We start from the raw sequence: 20,239 nt of genomic DNA on the forward strand, positions 1-20,239 counted from the left end.
GTATCTCTGACTATTGAACCCTGCTTGCAACATGGACTCCATTAGTGAAATTCAAACCAGTTACTTCATGACTTTCACACACATCACCAGGGTAATTCAGGATGTCTCTCTTTTTTTTTTTTTAACATCCTTATTGGAGTATAATTGCTTTACAACGGTGTGTTCGTTTCTGCTTTATAACAAAGTGAATCAGTTATACGTATACATATGTCCCCGTATCTCTTTCTTCCCTCTTGCAACTCCCTCCCTCCCACCCTCCCTGTCCCACCCCTCTAGGTGGTCACAAAGCACCTAGCTGATCTCCCTGTGCTATGAGGCTGCTTGCCACTAGCTACCTATTTTATGTTTGGTAGTGTATATATGTCCATGCCACTCTCACTTTGTCCCAGCTTACCTTCCCCCTCCTCGTATCCTCAAGTCCATTCTCTAGCAGGTCTGCATCTTTATTCCCATCTGGCCCCTAGGTTCTTCATGACCTTTTTTTTTTTTTTAGATTCCATATATATGTGTTAGCATACGGTATTTGTTTTTCTCTTTCTGACTTACTTCACTCTGTAGGACAGTCTCTAGGTCCATCCACCTCACACAAATAACTCAGTTTCGTTCCTTTTTATGGCTGAGTAATATTCCATTGTAGATATGTGCCACATCTTCTTTATCCATTCATCTGTTGATGGACACTTTGGTTGCTTCCATGTCCTGGCTATTGTAAATAGAGCTGCAATGAACATTTTGGTACATGACTCTTTTTGAATTATGGTTTTCTCGAGGTATATGCCCAGTAGTGGGATTGCTGGGTCGTATGATAGTTCTATTTTTAGTTTTTTAAGGAACCTCCATACTGTTCTCCATAGTGGCTGTATCAATTTACATTCCCACCAACAGTGCAAGAGGGTTCCCTTTTCTCCACACCCTCTCCAGCATTTCTTGTTTGTAGATTTTTTGATGATGGCCATTCTGACCGGTGTGAGATGATATCTCATTGTAGTTTTGATCTGCATTTCTCTAATGATCAATGATGTAGAGCATTCTTTCATGTGTTTGTTGGCAATCTGTATATCATCTTTGGAGAAATGTATATTTAGGTCTTCTGCCCATTTTTGGATTGGGTTGTTTGTTTTTTTAATATTGAGCTGCATGAGCTGCTTGTAAATTTTGGAGATTAATCCTTTGTCAGTTGCTTCATTTGCAAATATTTTCTCCCATTCTGAGGGTTGTCTGTTTGTCTTGTTTATGGTTTCCTTTGCTGGGCAAAAGTTTTTAAGTTTCATTAGGTCCCATCTGTTTATTTTTGTTTTTATTTCTGTTTCTCTAGGAGGTGGGTCAAAAAGCATCTTGCTGTGATTTATGTCACAGAGTCTTCTGCCTATGTTTTCCTCTAAGAGTTTGATGGTGTCTGGCCTTACATTTAGGTCTTTAATCCATTTTGAGTTTATTTTTGTGTATGCTGTTAGGGAGTGTTCTAATTTCATTCTTTTATATGTACCTGTCCAGTTTTCCCAACACCACTTACTGAAGAGGCTATCTTTTCTCCACTGTATATTCTTGCCTCCTTTATCAAAGGTAAGGTGACCACATGTGTGTGGGTTTATCTCTGAGCTTTCTATCCTGTTCCATTGATCTATATTTCTGTTTCTGTGCCAGTACCATACTGTCTTGATTACTGTAGCTTTTTAGTATAGTCTGAAGTCCAGGAGCCTGATTCCCCCAGCTCCATTTTTCTTTCTCAAGATTCCTTTGGCTATTCGGGGTCTTTTGTGTTTCCATACAAATTGTGACATTTTTTGTTCTAGTTCTGTGAAAAATGCCAGTGGTAGTTTGATAGGGATTGCATTGAATCTGTAGATTGCTTTGGGTAGTAGAGTCATTTTCACAATGTTGATTCTTCCAATCCAAGAACATGCTATATCTCTCCATCTATTTGTATCATCTTTAATTTCTTTCATCAGTGTCTTACAATTTTCTGCATACAGGTCTTTTGTATGCTTAGGTAGGTTTATTCCTAGATATTTTATTCTTTTTGTTGCAATGGTAAATGGGAGTGTTTTCTTAATTTCACTTTCAGATTTTTCATCATTAGTGTATAGGAATGCAAGAGATTTCTGTGCATTAATTTTGTATCCTGCTACTTTATCAAATTCATTGATTAGCTCTAGTAGTTTTCTGGTAGCATTTTTAGGATTCTCTATGTATAGTATCATGTCATATGCAAACAGTGACAGCTTTACTTCTTCTTTTCCGATTTGGATTCCTTTTATTTCTTTTTCTTCTCTCATTGCTGTGGCTAAAACTTCCAAAGCTATGTTGAATAAGAGTGGTGAGAGTGGGCAACCTTGTCTTGTACCTGATCTTAGAGGAAATGTTTTCAGTTTTTCACCATTGAGGACGATGTTTGCTGTGGTTTTGTCATATATGGCCTTTATTATGTTGAGGAAAGTTCCCTCTATGCCTACTTTCTGCAGGGTTTTTATCATAAATGGGTGTTGAATTTTGTCAAAAGCTTTCTCTGCATCTATTGAGATGATCATATGGTTTCTCTCCTTCAATTTGTTAATATGGTGTATCACATTGATTGATTTGTGTATATTGAAGAATCCTTACATTTCTGGGACAAACCCACTTGATCATGGTGTATGATCCTTTTAATGTGCTGTTGGATTCTGTTTGCTAGTATTTTGTTGAGGATTTTTGTATGTATGTTCATCAGTGATATTGCCCTGTGGTTTTCTTTCCTTGTGACATCTTTGTCTGGTTTTGGTATCAGGGTGATGGTGGCCTCATAGAATGAGTTTGGGAGTGTTCCTCTCTCTGCTATATTTTGGAAGAGTTTGAGAAGGATAGGTGATAGCTCTTCTCTAAATGTTTGATGGAATTCGCCTGTGAAGCCATCTGGTCCTGGGCTTTTGTTTGTTGGAGATCACAGTTTCAATTTCAGTGCTTGTGATTGGTCTGTTTATATTTTCTGTTTCTTCCTGGTTCAGTCTCTGAAGGTTGTGCATTTCTAAGAATTTGTCCACTTCTTTCAGGTTGTCCATCTTATTGTCATAGAGTTGCTTTTAGTAATCTCTCATGATCCTTTGTATTTCTGCAGTGTCAGTTGTTACTTCTCCTCTTTCATTTCTTTTTTTTTTTTTTTTTTTGCAGTACGTGGGCCTCTCACTGTTGTGTTCTCTCCCATTGAGGAGTACAGGCTCTGGATGTGCAGGCTCAGCGGCCATGGCTCATGGGCCTAGCTGCTCCGCGACATGTGGGATCTTCCTGGACGGGGGCACCAACCCGTGTCCCCTGCATCGGCAGGCGGACTCTCAACTACTGCACCACCAGGGAAGCCCCTCTTCTTTCATTTCTAATTCTATTGATTTGAGTCTTCTCCCTTTTTTTCTTGATAAGTCAGGCTAATGGTTTATCAATTTTGTTTATCTTTTGAAAGAACCAGCTTTTAGTTTATTGATCTTTGCTATCATTTCCTTCATTTCTTTTTCATTTATTTCTGATCTGATCTTTATGATTTCTTTCCTTCTGCTAACTTTGGGGGTTTTTGTTCTTCTTTCTCTAATTGCTTTAGGTGTAAGTTTAGGTTGTTTATTTGAGATGTTTCTTGTTTCTTAAGGTAGGTTAGTATTGCTATAAACTTCCCTCTTAGAACTGCATTTGCTGCATCCCATAGGTTTTGGGTCATCATGTTTTCATTGTCATTTGTTTCTAGGTATTTTTTGATTTCCTCTGTGATTTCTTCAGTGATCTCTTGGTTATTAAGTAGTGTGTTGTTTAGCCTCCATGTGTGTGTATTTCTGACAGATATTTTCCTGTAATTGATATCTAGTCTCATAGCGTTGTGGTTGGAAAAGTTACTTGATATGATCTCAATTTTCTTAAATTCACCAAGGCTTGATTTGTGACCCAAGATATGATCTATCCTGGAGAATGTTCCATGAGCACTTGAGAAGAATGTGTATTCTCTTGTTTTTGGATGGAATATCATAAAAATATCAATTAAGTCTATGTTGTTTAAAGTATCAGTTAAAGCTTGTGTTTCCTTATTTATTTTCATTTTGGGTGATCTGTCCATTGGTGAAAGTGGGGTGTTGAAGTTCCCTACTATTACTGAGTTACTGTTGATTTCCCCTTTTATGTCTGTTAGCATATACAGCACCTTTTGTATTGAGGTGCTCTTAAGTTGGGTGCATAAATATTTACAATTGTTATATCTTTTTCTTTGATTGATCCCTTGATCATTATGTAGAGTCCGTCTTTGTCTCTTGTAATAGTCTTTATTTTAAAGTCTATTTTGTCTGATATGAGAATTGCTACTCCAGCTTTCTTTTGATTTCCATTTGCATGGAATATCTTTTTCCATTCAGGATGTCTCTTGCCCTGTTTTTAGAAGAGGCAGTGGTCTTTAGATGGATTACGATTTTAAAAAGATTATATTATACACATTTTCTTTTCAAAGCCCACTTTCAAATCCTCTGAGGCGAGCCAGTATAACTTGATATTTAACCAGTTAAAAATAACAGGCTTGGAAACAAACAAACCTAAGTTTGTATCCTAGTTTGTGCTTTTCAACGGCTGCCTGACCTTGTGCAAGGTACTTTACAGTTCTTATCCTCAGTTTTGTCATTTGTCATAATAGGGATAATAATAGAACTCCGTTTGTAAAACTGTTTATGAGGAATAATTACTTGCCCTACATAAAGCACTTGTATTCCATTTAGTCAAGCGATGTTTACTGAGTACTAACCATGTGCCAGGCACTGTGCCAAGCTCCTGTCTAACTCAGGGCTGTTCTCTTTCTTCCTTCAAATTTTCATCTAACTTCTACTCCCTTAGGTCTTGGCTTAAATGGCACTTTCACAGGGAAAGCTTCTGTGTTAGTTTGAGTCCTCCAAGAAGCAGATGCCAAGACAGGATTAGACATGCAAGAGATTTATTAAAAGATATCCCTGTGGAAGACAAAAATGTGGAAGCAAGGGTAAGCAGGGAAAGCTTCAGGTTCCAATGCACGTCTGACATCTATTGAAGGAGGAGAAGGAAGGAGAATTGGGTAGAAGAAGACTGCAGCACTCTTCTAAGAACGTTTTGGCTAGGCAAATGGGGAGTTCCCAAGTCAGAAGTGTCCATTAGAAGGGTCCTTTGTCCTGCAGGAAGGTTGGCTCCAGCATCTCTGCAGTGGTCAGTCACTGGCTGGCCACAGTTCAACAGGGACATGACCTCGGTTCCAAATGTGGTGGTAGATCCAGAGAGGCAGCAGCTGGGGTTGTCAGTCAACTATGCTCTGCACACAGGAGATCTGAGTAGTGCACATACTTAGCCATTGTGCTCTTCATGATCGGTTAGATCCCCCGGTTATTTGCTTTTCCTTTTCTTGGTTACTACCATTAAAATTAGATTTTTGGGGACTTCCCTGGTGGTGCAGTGGTTAAGCCTCTGTGCTATCAATGCACAGGGCCCGGGTTCAACCCCTGCTTAGGGAACTAGATCCCACATGCCTGCTGCAACTAAGAGTTCGCATGCCACAACTAAGGAGCCCACAAGTCGCAACTAGGAGACTGCCTCCCACAACTGAGGAACCTGCCTGCTGCAACTAAGACCTGGCACAACCAAATAAATAAATAAATAAATAAATAAATAAATATATATATGTGTGTGTGTGTGTGTGTGTGTATAAAGGGCATTCCTTTCAGAAGCACCAGTTTAAAAAAAAATAAAATTAGATTTTTGTTTTCTAAATTTGTAAAGTTTATTCTCTCTGAACTGTAAACTACAGGAGAGAACAGACTGGGTTAATTTTGTTTACTGCTCCATCCCCAAGATGCCCCAGATGAGATGGCATATAATAGGTACAAAATACAATAGTAGTCCTTATTTGTATCCATTCTATTCCACATTGCTACATCCAAACCTAGAAGCTGTAGAGGACTCCACATCACAGAAGAGCTCATGTTGCCAATCACATACCAAATATAAAATTAACAATCGCAAAAACCACATCATCAAAACACCCCAAGTCCCTTCTTCCCTGACTCTGCCCCAAAGCTGGGGGTTGGATGCATCTTCTGTTTCTGCCTAGTCTTTTCATTTTCTTAACAGTGTCTTGAAAAGAAGTACTTAATTTTGATAAAGTCCAGTTTATCACTTTTTTTCTTTTAAGGATAGTGTTTTAATACCATACCTAAGAAATCTTTGCCTAGCGTAAGGTTGCAAATAATTTTTTCTTGTTTTCTTCCAGAAGTTTAAAGTTTTACAGCTAGATATATGATCTGTTTTGTGTTTTCACATACAGTATGAGATAGATAGATAGATTGATTGATTTTTACATATGGATATCCAAATATTCCAGCATTATTAGCTGAAAAGTCTTTCTTTTCCCCATTGAATTGTCTTTGTTGAAGATCATTTGGCCATAGAGATATATGTGACTTTTAAAAACCTCACTATTCAATTTCATTGATCTGTTTGTCTCTCTTTATATCAGTTCTATACTATCTGGGTTAACGTAGCTTTATAATAAACATTGAAATCAGGTAGTGTAGTGTAAAATTTCCAACTTTGTTCTTCTCTTTTAAAGTTGTTAAAGTTATTCTATGTCCTTTGTATTTCCATATAAATTTTAGAATCACTTTGTCAATTACTTAAGAAAGCCTGCTGGGATTTTGATTTGGAAATTGACACTTTTACTGTATTGAGTCTTCTAACCCATGATATATATCTTTCTGTTTATCTGTGTCTTCTTAAATTTCTCTCAGTGTATTTTGTAGTTTTCAGTGTACAATATGTATAAATAAATAAATGTATATTTATTTATCAACTCATCTCTAAGCATTTGGTATTTTTAATTTCAATTTCAGATTGTTTGTTGCTAGTATAATACAAATCAATTTACTTTTGTATATTGATTTTTGTATAATGTAGTCTTGATGATCTCATTTGAGTTCCAGTAGCTTTTTTTAGGTTCTATAGAATTTTGACCATATATCATGTCACCTGTAAATAAAGCCAGTTTTACTTCTTCCTTTCCAATTTGGATGCCTTTTATTTCTTTTTCTTGCCTTATTGTGCAGGCTAGAACTCCCCCAGTACAATGTTGAAGAGGTGGTGAGTGCAGAAATTCTTGCCTTATTCCTGATCTTAGGAAGAAAATATTCAGTTCTTTCCCATTAAGTGTGCTGTTTTTTATTGACGTTTTCTATCAAGTTGTGTGTTTTCTCTTATATTCCTAGGAATGGGTATTGAATTTTTCCAATGCTTTTGTTGCACCTATTGAAATGATCATACAATTTTTCTTTCTTAGTCTTAGCTAATGGTGAATTATGTTGTTTGATTTTCCAATGTTAATTCAGCCTAGCATTCCTGGGATAAGCCCTCATTTGTCATAATGTATAATATTTTTTTATATATTGTGGAACAAAAATAGGTAGAATTTTATTAAGGATTTTTGCATCTATGTTTATGAGGCTATTGGCCCATTGTTTTCTTTTCTTGGAACATCCTGAGTTTGGGTACCAGAGTAATGCTGTCTTTATAGAATGATCTGGGAAGTATTTACCTTTCAAATTCCTGGAAGACTTTTGTAGAACTGGAATAACTTTTCCCTTAAAAATAAACCATGTTGGGCTTCCCTGGTGGCGCAGTGGTTGAGAGTCCGCCTGCCAATGCAGGGGACGCGGGTTCGTGCCCCGGGCTGGGAAGATCCCACATGCCGCGGAGCGGCTGGGCCCGTGAGCCATGGCCGCTGGGCCTGTGCGTCCGGAGCCTGTGCTCCCCAACGGGAGAGGCCACAGCGGTGAGAGGCCTGCGTACAGCAAAAAAAAAACAAAAAAAAAAAAACCCCCAAAAAACATGTTAACGCTATAAAAAAGAAAGCTGTAGTGATTGTATTACCATCAGACAGAGTACAGTTAGAGCAAAGAATATTACCAGGAAAAAAAGAGGGTCATTTATAAAGTGAATCATTTCATAATGACATAATAATTTTCATATTCATTTCATTAAAGATAAATTCACCTAAATAATAGAACAATTCTAAATGTTTATGCAACTAACAGCAGAGCTTCACAACACATAAAGCAAAAACTGATAGAACAGCAAGGAAAACTAGAAAAATCCATAATTATAGTGAGGGATTTCAGTGCTCTTCCCTTAATAATTAATAAAATAAGTAGACAGAAAATCAGTAAGTATGTTCTAAATCCCCCCCAGGATTTAGATTTGAACAGTAATATCAGGCAACTTGACGTGATTCACATTTGTGGAGCATTTCACCCAACAGCTACAGAATACACATTTATTTTAAATGTACACTGAACACTTACCAAGACAGACCAACCATATTCTGGGCCACAGAACAAATCTCAATAAATTTAAAATGATTCGAATTATATGAAGTATGTTCTTTGATGATAATGGGATTGTATTAGAAATCAAAAACAGAAAGGTATCCGGAAAGTCTGATACTTGGAGACTAAATAACATAAATAATCCGAGGATCAAAGAAAAAAACCCATATAGGGAAATTAGAAAGTATTTTGAAATGAAGTAAAATGAAAACACAATATATTAAAATGTGTGGGATACAGCTAACACAGTACTTTGAAGGAAACTCATACTACTAAATGCCTATATTACAAAGGAAGAAACATCTCAAATCAAAGACCTCAGTTTCCAAGAAACTGGAAAATTAATTTTAAAAACTTCAAAAAAGAAGAATAAAGGAAATAAACATAACAGTAGAAATCAATGAAAGAGAAAAGAAAAATAAAGAAAATCTATGAAACCAAAAGTTGACTTTGAGATTTGAAATCAGTGAGATTAATATTGCCTCTTGCCGGGTCGATCAGGAAAAAGGAAAAAAGACACAAGTTACCAATTTCAGGAGTAAAAAGGACAATAAAGGAATATTGTTAACAGATTTACACGAATAAATTTCAACAACTTATATTTTCACAACTATTAAAGCTCACTCAAGAAGAAATATGAAATGTTTGTTTTATTAGTGAATGTTAGCTACTAAGGCAGGGAGTTGAGTCTGGACTTTATAGATAAATAAGGGTCCCCAAGCAGCTCTCAGTTCATTAACGGGAAAAAACAAAGCTTAATACTGATCAGTGTAGAAGAGTGAGGGAAAACTTGGCCAGGAAAATCTTCTCTGGGGAGGAGTCACCCGGCTGAGAGACAGGAAGGATCAGTAAAAAAAATGTTTATCAGATTTGAGCTTGAGGAGCGGGTCCAGGGCAGCTCTCCGCCAACCACCCTCCTCCGTCTGCCGCTCCGCCTTTCTCTAGGCAGTCTCAGCCCTTCCCCTACGCGCTCGCGCTCGCTCTCGCAGCTGCTGAACGTCCCACGCCCTCCCAGCCGGGCCCCCAGGAGCCGTGCGCTTGCGCACTCGAGCGAAGACCTCGCAGGAGAGAGTGAAGCGGCTGCCGGAAGTATGACCTCCGTCCCCCTACTCGCCGTTTCCATCCGGGGTCACGTCGGTCTTCCGGGTGTTTCCGACAGGGCTTTCTACGCCGCCTTTTTCCGTCTACATTTTGGTCTTCCGTCTCTTGCCATCTTCCTCGAGTTCCCTCACCCTTGCTGCCCCTGCCTTTTCTTGTGTCGTACCTCCCCGGCCGCCGAGCCCGGGAATTAGATCGCAATCCGGAGCCGGAGCCGGGCCTACCCATTCCGCGCGGGCACTACCACCTTTGGCTCTGGAGAAAGCTAGGACCGAGCGCGCCGGGCCGTCCCTGCTCCGGCTCTGGAGCTCCTGGGCTGGCGGTGCCGGTAGATTCTCCTGCTTAGCCTTCCCCGAGGACACTTGTGAGTTAGGGGGTTTCGGAGAGGAAAGCAACGGTGTAGGCCTGGGTGGGGGGCGGGGCGCCGGGAACTTTTTCGGAAACTGTAGTGTTTTGCGTGGGAGGTTCCGGCATAATCTCTCTGATATCCCAGACGTATGGGCGGCCCCCAGGCTGCGGTACTTTATGAAGAATCTTAGGAACTCTTAAACGTTTCCCATTCGTTTGTCTTTCTCGCGCCCCGTCCTCAGTCTAGGACCAAACAAGGAAGACTGTCTTGGGACACTGCATGGGGTTTCAAAGGGTGGTGAAGAACTAAGGTAAATATCAGGATTAATAATTTAAAATTTAATACTTTTCACTAAATGGTTGTGAAATTGTCTCGGTTTTTAGCTTTACAGGAAACCGCACAGGTTAGGACTGTCAGATTGTTGTCTATCCCTTTTGTTTTCGCACCGTTCAGCCTTTGTAGATAGGTTCTCCATCTCTCTTTCTAGGTCAGAACACGGGGGGCTTATGTGTCTCATAAATCCTCTACTATCCAAGTTCCCTGCCTTGTTTGATCCTCTCTCAACTCTTTGTTTAAAATAGCAGTCGTTTATTTATATTGGTATACCAATAGGGTGAACAAAAAAGAAAATGAAACTAAAACTCAAGCTACATTGGCAACCTAACAAACGTGTGGTGTATGGTTTTGTGGGGAAAGATCAGAACCGAACACTAAGTCTGCGTATTTGAATTACAGGCGACATACTACTTTTGTAAATACCCTCATATTGTATGCTTTATTACCACAAGGCTTTAAACATGGAATTAATAGCTAGAAGGCTCTTAATATGTACTGATGAATAGCCAAATAATAGTAGCAGTACTCTGTTGGTGTGAATAGTCTCAATTCTGTCTGATCAGGAAGTGTAACAAGCTGTGTGTGAAATAGGTATTTAAGAAATGTCCATTTGGAATCATGTGGCTAGATTATTTTTTAATACTTGGATGGGATCTAATTCTTGATCAGAGGGGATATATGTATAGCTGGTTGACTTTGCTGTACAGTAGAAACTAACACAACATTGTAAAAGCAACTATACTCCAATAAAAATTAATTTAAAAAAAGGACTGTTGTTATCAAAACCTGTGGGTGGTTTGACAGAGGGTGAGCAGGATTTAGGAGTTGGACTTGTTGCATTACGGAGAAAAAAAGTGAGTTTAGGGGATCAAAGGCATTTGGACAAAGTGGACAGATAACTAGATTTGCTACTACATTTCTGGTTTTTATACTAGGTAGATTCCACTTTCCAGAGAATCTTGATGAACGAATTATGTAACCTTGAGTGTTCTCTAATTCCTTGGAGGAGAGGTCAAGTTTAGGACAGAAATTCCGGGTTGTACGTTATAGGACCAAATGCTATATCACTAGGAATTACTTTGTGAACTACTCCTTTACTACCTTGTCTCATATATGACTATTTACAAATAAATCTGTGTAACTTCCAAATGGGCAACCTTAGTCAAGAAGTAATCCTTAAGATTCTCTCCTTAAGGCAAGAACCAATGCAACAGTTTTAAAGCAGTTCAAAATTTACCTAGATTATTCTTTTTTATAGTCAAGCACAGATTGAGAAATTGATAATTTTCAAACTAAGAAAAATAGGATACCACCAATATCTGGATTTTATTTATCATAAAATTTCTTACACCTGCTACCAATGTTAATGTGGAGTAATTTTTTTTTATGGATCATTGTCTACTTGGTGAAGAAGGCTTTCATTCAGAATATAAAGAAAAAGATTTAAAATTTTGTAGAGGTCCCCTTAAATCTGGTATGGTAATAGTTTTGCTGGATTTTATTCTCAGAAACTCTATTCTGTTTAAAAAATGATCCCTTATATTGTTTTATTATAATAGGTTATTATTTTGGTGTCATTTTTATCTTCATCAAAATTAGTGTTGGAATGTATTAGGAGAAATATTAGAAAGAGGAATTGAAATTCATGGGCTTTTGGTTTACTTCCTTATCTCTAGATGGTCATGCAGAATACTTGTGTTGGAGAGCATTGAATGTCATTGATTACATTCCCTAGGAATGATCCTCCCCACTTTGAAGGCTGGCCTGGTTAAGAGCCAGACTTGAGGGCCAAAAATTCATCCTGAGGAGAACCCGACAGATAACTTTGTTTTGGAGGCGCTGGAAAACCTTTGATGCTTATCTGGTAATTAGGGATAGGCTGATTTAGATAACTGCCCTAAAGTACACTTTTGAGTATGGAATCATTCTCAGCTTTTAAGCTGTGGTTGTTTGAGGAGTACTTCTGGGCTACAAGACATCTTTTGACTTATTCTTAAGTTTGAATCTGACCATGTAATGCAATAGAAATTAGGTGAGGTCTGGGCTATTATGTCATTTTGGGTCTCCAGCCTGAAGAAAAACACAAGCATATTATTTATAGGTATAAACAAAATGTCTAGAATTTTAACTACGAATTGATTTAAATAAATCTGAATATAGAGTGTTTTAATTCTAGTTTTTCTGAATACAAATTTCTTCTCTTGTTTGATCAGATCTATAGTATCTGTGTTACAACAAAATTAAATATCAAGCAAAATTCATTATAATGAATTGTATTTAATGTCATTTTCTCATGAATTCTTTGAAGTAGTAATTGTTTTATGGGGAGTTGAGTCAGAGTAGCAGAGTCAAGGAAGCCAAGAAGGAGTGTAAGCCCAGGCAAAGGGAGAAGAAGGCATTAGTTGACAGCCTTAGATCTGGCATTCTACAATTATTGAGTGTACTTTTACTAAAGAATTCTCTGGAATCCTGCTTGGTTCAAGATACTGCCTCTGATCAGTGAACATCAGAGAGTACAGTTTAGCAGATTTGATAGGATTGATTTTTTGTTTTAATCAATTTCCTATAACAAGGGATAAAGGCCTGCTGAAGAAAGCTGACAAACTCTTGTTTTCTGGACGTAACACCTTGTCTCTGGTCCAAATTAGAGTCAGGCACTTGGGATGGGATCTGATGGTGGCCCAAGACTATTGTCCATAATCTGTTATGAACCTTGGACTGGTGAATCTCACTCTTTGGCCAGTCTAGGAAATTTTAATCTTACAGAATTGAAAAGGAATAAAGTTTCTGTGAGTGACTTATTTGTCTCTTCCCAGATCTTTCTCTTTTCTCTCTTGTTGTCTCCTATTCTAATTTTTCCAGCCATCTTGTCTTAGTCCCAGAGGCAATTACCATTTCTTTTAGCAGCTTATATGTTATTTTCCTCTGTTGTTCTAAAAAAAAAAAGACAACGTAGAAATTTTTATACAGCTTGGTTTTTGGATTGACATCTACTGATCTACTGAAAATGAGGATTTACCATTTTTATGTACCCTCTCTCATCATAAATTGTGAGATTTATGTGTGTATAAACATGTAAATATATGTAGCATATAGTATATTTTATGTAGCATATGTAATCTGTAAATACAGTGTAGTAAATATATAATAAATATATTACAATTTCTGTTTAAATCAGTATGTTCAATGTTCTTGTTATTGTAAGAACCAAGTAGGTGACTGATTATATTTCCTTTTTTATATGACCTTTTGAGTGTGTTTTGTCCGTAGTTTAGTAATTTATTATTAACTTGCTGCATTTCTGTTCCTATAATTTCTGCTCTGTTAGCCGAACTCCTCTCTGTGGTCAAATATATAAGGTAATCTACCAGTTAATCTTTTTCCTCCTTGGATATCTTCTTGAAGACCTCTATGTGTTCTAACTTAAGCTGTTTAGCTTCCCTTCACCATCATCCTGGGGAATTTGTCTCTGCCCTGTGTCAGAGCTCCCTTTTCCTAGATCCCAGATTTTCTTTTCATTTTTCTTTTTTTGATACTTTACATGTCTAAAAATGTTTTTATTTTCCTTTTGCACTGATAGTATAGCTGGGTATAAAATTATAGCTTGAAAGCATTTCCTTCGGAGCCTTGAAGGCATTCACTTCCTTGTTTTGTTTCCACTGTTGCTACTGAGAGGGCCAAAGCCATTTTGATTACCATCCCTTGGTGTTTTTTTTTTTAATTGAAGTGTAGTTGATTTACAGTGTTGTGTTAATTTCTGCTGTATAGCAAAGTGATACAATTATACATTCTTTTTTATATTCTTTTCCATTATGGTTTATCTCAGGATATTGAATATAGTTCTCTGTGCTATATGGTAGGACCTTGTTGTTTATCCATACCATCCCTTTGTTTATAACATTTTCTTTCTCTGTAATATTTATAAGCTTCTTTTACCTGATATTCTGAAATGTCACTGTAATATACCTTTGTGTGTGTGTGTGTGTGTATGTATGTATATATATATATATGTATATATATATTCAGTTGTGCTTTATACTCATTGGGTCCTTTCAATCTAAGGCTTGGTGTTCTTCAGTCTTGGACATTTTCTTGTTTTACTTACTTGGTAATTTCCTTTTCTGTGTTTTCTCTGTTCTTCCTGGAACTTCTGTTGTATTGGATGTTGGACCACATAGTTTGGTTTTATTATATTTTTTTCTCTTACTGTCCTGCCTCCTGTCTGCCCTCACCAATTTTTCCTTTTTGTTCATTCCTCAATGTTATTTTTAGCTTTCTGCTGGATATTTCTGCTTTTAATTTTCCAAGAGCCCTTTCTGCTTTTTAAAAAACACATTCTTATTTACATATTCAATGTTATTTCATTAATTATGGAGGGTTTTTTTCCCTCATTTTTCATTTGTTGCAGGTATTGTTTCTGTTTATTCCTAGGCCTTTTTTTTTTTTTTTTTTAACTTTTGATGATCCATGGATGTCTGTTTTCTAACTAGAAATCTAAATTGGAAGCTTATGTGCATGAGTAGGCAGTTCAATAGTAGGCTTCATTGTACGTTGCGAGTGAGCTTAACTTTTTCTTGGTGAGCGACTGTTCCTATGTTACAGGTTCTTTGGTTACTGTATTATATGGTTTCTTGTTCCATTATTCCATAGATAAGTTTTCTAATTGCCTGAATTGGGAATGCAGGCTGGGGATCCTGTTTTTACTTTGTAGACTTAATACTTGTTTTCAGTTTGTTTTCTTACCCTACTCTTTGTAAGTCTATAGCCTCTTGGGGTCAGTCATTGCGAATAATAAATATCTAGTCTTCTGCTTGGGGTAGTGAACGATTCTGATTGCTTTGTACCTAGGTTTTCCCCATTCGTGTGGAGCAAACTGTCTTTTATTGGAAGTTCTTTTTATAAGTTGTTTAGACCTTGAGGGGAATCTCAGCATTTTATAAATAGTTATTAGGTGATACAAATTCCATCCCTTGTTTGATCAGATCTGTACGATCTAAATCCTGGGAATCAGGTTGTCATATGACAGCTTATACCTTTGAATAAATTAGATTGGGAATAAATGTAAGAAATTGTAGGATTTCATTAAATGTCTCACTTGGGTGGTTTCTTTTTATTATCAGAGTATAGTGGTGTTAACTTGATTCTAAAAGATTTGTTGATATTAGGATAAATTTATTAGGGAAAATTCATCACAAAATTAGAAATGCACAGATTTTACTATCATTTGAATAATGTGGTTAATCTAGATTTAAAATTTATTATTAGTAAGTTTTTTTGTTACTTATGGTGTGACTTAAGAGATCTGTTTGAACTTTAAAAAAATAACTTTGCAAATGAAATTCGTAACTTGGTAACTAATTGTTTATTAATTAGCAGATGCTAGTTATCAAAGAGTTCAATGTCTTTAAGCTATAATAAATTATCTTTAAAACTATTGTAGGTAGAAGAATACATGTTTACTCTTAGTGAACAAGAGCATGTTCCCAAACTCAATTTTGGGTCGCCCGCCTTTCACTCCAAACCATCAACAACATAATAACTTCTTCACCCTGTCACCAAGTCTTTATTCACACCAGCAGCTTATAGATGCACAGTTCAACTTTCAGAATACAGAGTAAGTACGGTGTTATTTTGGCCCATGTCATTTGTAAGTTTCATTTTCTACTTGACACAAATCCTTTTTATATGAAACATTTGGAGCTAGAGAAAATGTCATCATGTCTTGTTTTCTTGTGATCGGTGAACTGTTTAGTTTTTCTGAAATTAGTTTTTTGTTTTTAAGGAAAAAATGTATACTACTACTGTTCTTTCTTTGTCTTTGGTAGCTTGTCTAGAGCTGTATCATTACAGCAGTTGACATATGGAAATGTCAGTCCAGTACAGACCTCAACTTCCCCATTATTTCGAGGAAGGAAGTAAGTATTTCTTACTTATTTTAAAAGAAAAAATTGCATTTTGGGGAACTGTTTAACGCTGTATCTTGTATTAAGTTGAATGGACACTATGCCCTACATTTTGTTTTCTGGGACCTGTGTGATCAGTCCTGTAACAGAATTTTAAAACTTCAAAGTATTTAAAAAATTTTAGGGATAACTGTCTTCAGATAACTACTTTTAATTGAGATTTTTAACTAAATAAGATGGATTTCTGTATCTGTTTGTTAGGGCCGCCATAACAAAGTACAATAGACTTGGTGGCTTAAACAACAGAAATTAATTTTCTCAAAATTCTGGGGGCTAGAAGTCCAAGATCAAGGTGTTGGCAGGTTTGGTTTCCTCTGAGGCCTCCCTCTTTAGCTTATAGATGGCTGCCTTCTTTCTCTGTCCTCAGATGGTCATCCCTCTGTCTGTGTTTTCGGTGTCCTAATCTGTTCTTCTGAGGACACTAGTTATATTGGATTAGGGCTCACTCTAATGACCCCATTTTAACTCAGTTATTTCTTTAAAGGACCTGTGTCCAAATACAGTCACATTTTGAAGTACTAGGGGTTAAGACTTAAACATATGAATTTTGAGAGGACATAATTCAGCCTATAACACCTTCTTTCTAGTAAAGTTTACTATTTGATTTGTCTTACACAGGTAAGTTTCCACGATAAACGTTATTATAATGAAAATTTCTACATGACCTAAAGCTTTCTATAGAGAAGTCAGGAATCAATTCATTTTAACCAATTTGATTAAAAGAAATTGATGTATCATGGGGTAATTATGATAGAACTTTAGGGGTGATTATTAAAATAATATTTGGCAATATTTGCAAGATATTACTATTTATAGTCTATAAACATTCCGTAACTTTTATGTCCAACTAGAAATAACAGTAGCTAAGAATTATTGATCACTCACTATGTGTAGTAGGCATTGCTCTAAGGACTTTGCAGATAATGGTTTGACTAAGTTTCACAACACTTTATGAAGTAAGTACTGTTACGCCTCTTCTTTTGAGGAGAAAGCTGAAGCACACAGAAGTAATGATCTGGTTATTCAGGTAGGAGTAGCATAACTGGAATTTGAAACCAGGTGGTTTGGCTCTACATCCCATACTTAGAAGCACTGTGAATTGTTCTTCAAAGCTGCCATTGTGGAAAACTGTATAATGATGCTTAAATTATTGACTTTATTCAAATTTTCATTTTTTAGAAATTGCCTTGATAGCCCATTTGTGAATCATGAATGAAAATAAATTCCACTAGTTCATAATTATACATATGTAATTTTAAAACTAAAATTGACATTCTCAATAGAAGGTATTCAGCATATAAAGCTCTAAATTTTATGTTTAAAAAATGTTAAAGGGGCTTCTCTCGTGGCTCAGTGGTTAAGAATTCGCCTGCCAATGTAGGGGACATGGGTTCGAGCCCTGGTCGGGGAAGATCCCACATGCTGTGGAGCAACTAAACCTGTGCACCACAACTACTGAGCCTGCGCTCTAGAGCCCGTGAGCCACAACTACTGAGCTCACGTGCCACAACTACTGAAACCCACGCGCCTAGAGCCCGTGCTGTGCAACAAGAGAAGCTACCACAATGAGAAGCCTGCGCACCACAATGAAGACCCCGCTCACCGCAATTAGAGAAAGCCTGCACGCAGCAACAAAGACTCAACACAGCCAAAATTAAATGAATAAATAAATTATTAAAAAATAAAAAAAATTAAATATACACTCATGTTTTTAGCATCTTTACCTGTGGGTAGGAGTACCAGTTATTTTGTGGGTCTGTCAAGGAGAGAGTAATTGACATAATCCCAAGAGTATTAAAATAAAAACCTTCAGGTGGCTATGACTCATAAAATTTTAGAGTTCAAAAGGAATTGGATAATTTCCTATGGTGTAAACAACTTAAGAAAGTAAATACCTTTCTTTTCCCACAAATAATTACTTTTAAATTATTTTTCCCTTTTTGTTTTGAATATTTTTAAGCCTCCAGAAAAATCTGAATAGTACAATTAACACCTGTATGTGGTTTTCCTAGATTGATCGGTTCTGCGAGATTTGTTTTATTCTGCCTTTTTCCTTCCCTATCCCTACTTTTTTCTGAGTGATATGAAAGAAGGTTGTTGACATCGTTGCACTTTACCCCGCAACACATCAGTGCATTCCTCCTAAGAACAAGGATATTCTCTTGTATAACCAAAAATATATTGATCATGCCCAAGAAATTTAACATTAGTACAATACTGTTATCTGAAATGCAGTTCATTTTCAGATTTCTTTAGTTGTCCAACGTCTTTATATAAAGCTTTTCTAAAAAGTAACTGTCTCTTAATTTGGTCTTTCCTACTGATAAACCAGAACATAGGTGGTCTCAAAGAGCCCTTTTTTATATATAGCACTCAGTTCAGTTAATCTCTTCCTCCCTATGTTAGAGTTTGGATCTTTTATTGTTAGTGATTCTATAAATAGAAATTCTTCTGCCAAGTTTTTGCTGCTGATAAGAAGTATTGTGGTAATTCAAATGCAGGAGACCAACCCTAATGTATATATGTGGTTTGTTTTTTTAAAAAATATGCATCATTATTACACATTTTTCCTAAAGCGTTCTCTAAGGCATCTCTTATGCCGAAAATGAATATTTTAAGATTCATTTAGAGCTAATGTGGCCTCGCTGAAAAAGTATTGTCATCTATTTATATATTTTTAGTGTTTTCTATTTGTAATCAGAAAATTATATCTTTAATCACTAAGGTATATTGTTTGTTTTCAGGAGATTAAACGATGAAAAGAATCTTCCTCTTGATGGTAAACGACAACGTTTCCATTCACCTCACCAAGAGCCAACTATAGTTAACCACATAGTGCCTTTATCAGGTGAAAGAAGATACTCAATGCCGCCATTGTTTCATACACACTATGTACCAGATATAGTCAGAGGTGTTCCGCCTTTTCGAGAAATACCATTTTTAGAACCTAGAGAAATCACACTGCCTGAGGCCAAAGATAAGGTAATTTTAATGTAGATTTTAGTTTTATCTTTTGGGAAGTTAATATAAATAGTGTATTGAAAGTATCAGAAATATCTAAGGTCTTGGATTAAGTAGAACATGCCCTTTTTTGCACTATTTAAAGTACTATTCAGAGCTTTCTGTCTAAATTTGATTCTCTGATTTTTGTGAGCTGTTCTTCTATGGAAATGCAGCTTTCATATCAGTATATCAGATTTTCTGTGATTCATAAAAATCTGGGATTAGAGCCTAAAACATTTGATTTCTTAGTTTAGAGAATTCTGTTGTTACCTATTCTTATTACAGAAAAACAAGCTTTCATATGGATATTGTAGTAAAGTATTAAAAAGCATCTTTTGGGATATTTGTTTTTATCATGAGGTTTTTAATGTCAAAAATAGAGAACCCAGGAGTCAGTGAGAAAGTAATACTTCCAAAGGGATATGATCAGGAAAGATTTATCAAAAACATTATTTGTAAAAAAAAATTTTGAATAAATGAAATGAAGCTCTTAAAATAATAATTCTTGGGAAATGACATTATCAGCATTGGGGAACAATGAGTTATTTAATACCAGTATTAGAAGCATATCTCTTCTCTCTCCCCATATTTAGTGAAACCTAAAAAAAAAATTCTGGGTAATTTAGAAGAGTTTATAATGTAAATATCTGCATTCTCTTGAATTGTCTGTGGCTTATATTTGTTGTTTTTGCATTTTCAAAGCTGCACTACTCTGGAGATATTTGTAGGCTAGGGAGAAGGAGCCTGAAAAGAGTGTAGTGACTTTATTTTGGGTTCCTAGCAACCAGCGTAGGTCTGGAACATAGTAAGTGTACGGAAAATGTTGGGTCAAAAAGGAACACTTGCTGCATTCCTTAGTTGTGCTGCTTTTTATTCTCCTATCATTCCTTTTTTTCTTTAATTGAGATGTAATTGTATCATAAAATTCTTTTTTTTTTTTTTTGGCTGCGTTGGGTCTTCGTTGCTGCACACGGGCTTTCTTTAGTTGGGCAAGCGGGGGCTACTCTTCATTGTGGTGTGCGGACTTCTCATTGCAGTGGCTTTTCTTGTTGTGGAGCACGGGCTCTAGGCGCGCAGGCTTCAGTAGTTGTGGCACATGGGCTTAGTTGCTCCGTGGCATGTGGGATCTTCCCAGACCAGGGCTTGAACCCATG

The 20,239-nt window shown here is 36.6% G+C and overlaps 1 protein-coding gene across 7 annotated transcripts in view; it reads left to right on the forward strand.

Annotated features, from left to right (window-relative positions):
• Positions 1–9,461: 9,461 nt before the first annotated feature.
• The window catches only part of TENT2 (terminal nucleotidyltransferase 2), a 58,505-nt gene continuing 47,727 nt past the window's right edge, over positions 9,462–20,239 (forward strand). For 2 of the 7 annotated variants that reach the window (XM_019929775.3, XM_073802249.1), the window contains exons 1-5: positions 9,462–9,798; positions 10,025–10,093; positions 15,560–15,733; positions 15,945–16,034; positions 18,827–19,064. In XM_019929775.3, coding sequence (XP_019785334.1) covers positions 15,597–15,733; positions 15,945–16,034; positions 18,827–19,064 — 465 coding nt within the window. In that variant the 5' untranslated portion in view covers positions 9,462–9,798; positions 10,025–10,093; positions 15,560–15,596. Of the gene's footprint in view, positions 9,799–10,024; positions 10,094–12,405; positions 13,170–15,559; positions 15,734–15,944; positions 16,035–18,826; positions 19,065–20,239 lie in introns of those variants that run through there. The other 5 variants (XM_004326168.4, XM_019929773.3, XM_019929774.3 and 2 more) reach the window with 5 other exon arrangements.

The sequence above is a fragment of the Tursiops truncatus genome, chromosome 3 (assembly GCF_011762595.2).
Source record: "Tursiops truncatus isolate mTurTru1 chromosome 3, mTurTru1.mat.Y, whole genome shotgun sequence".
In the NCBI taxonomy this organism is placed as follows: Eukaryota; Metazoa; Chordata; class Mammalia; order Artiodactyla; family Delphinidae; genus Tursiops; species Tursiops truncatus.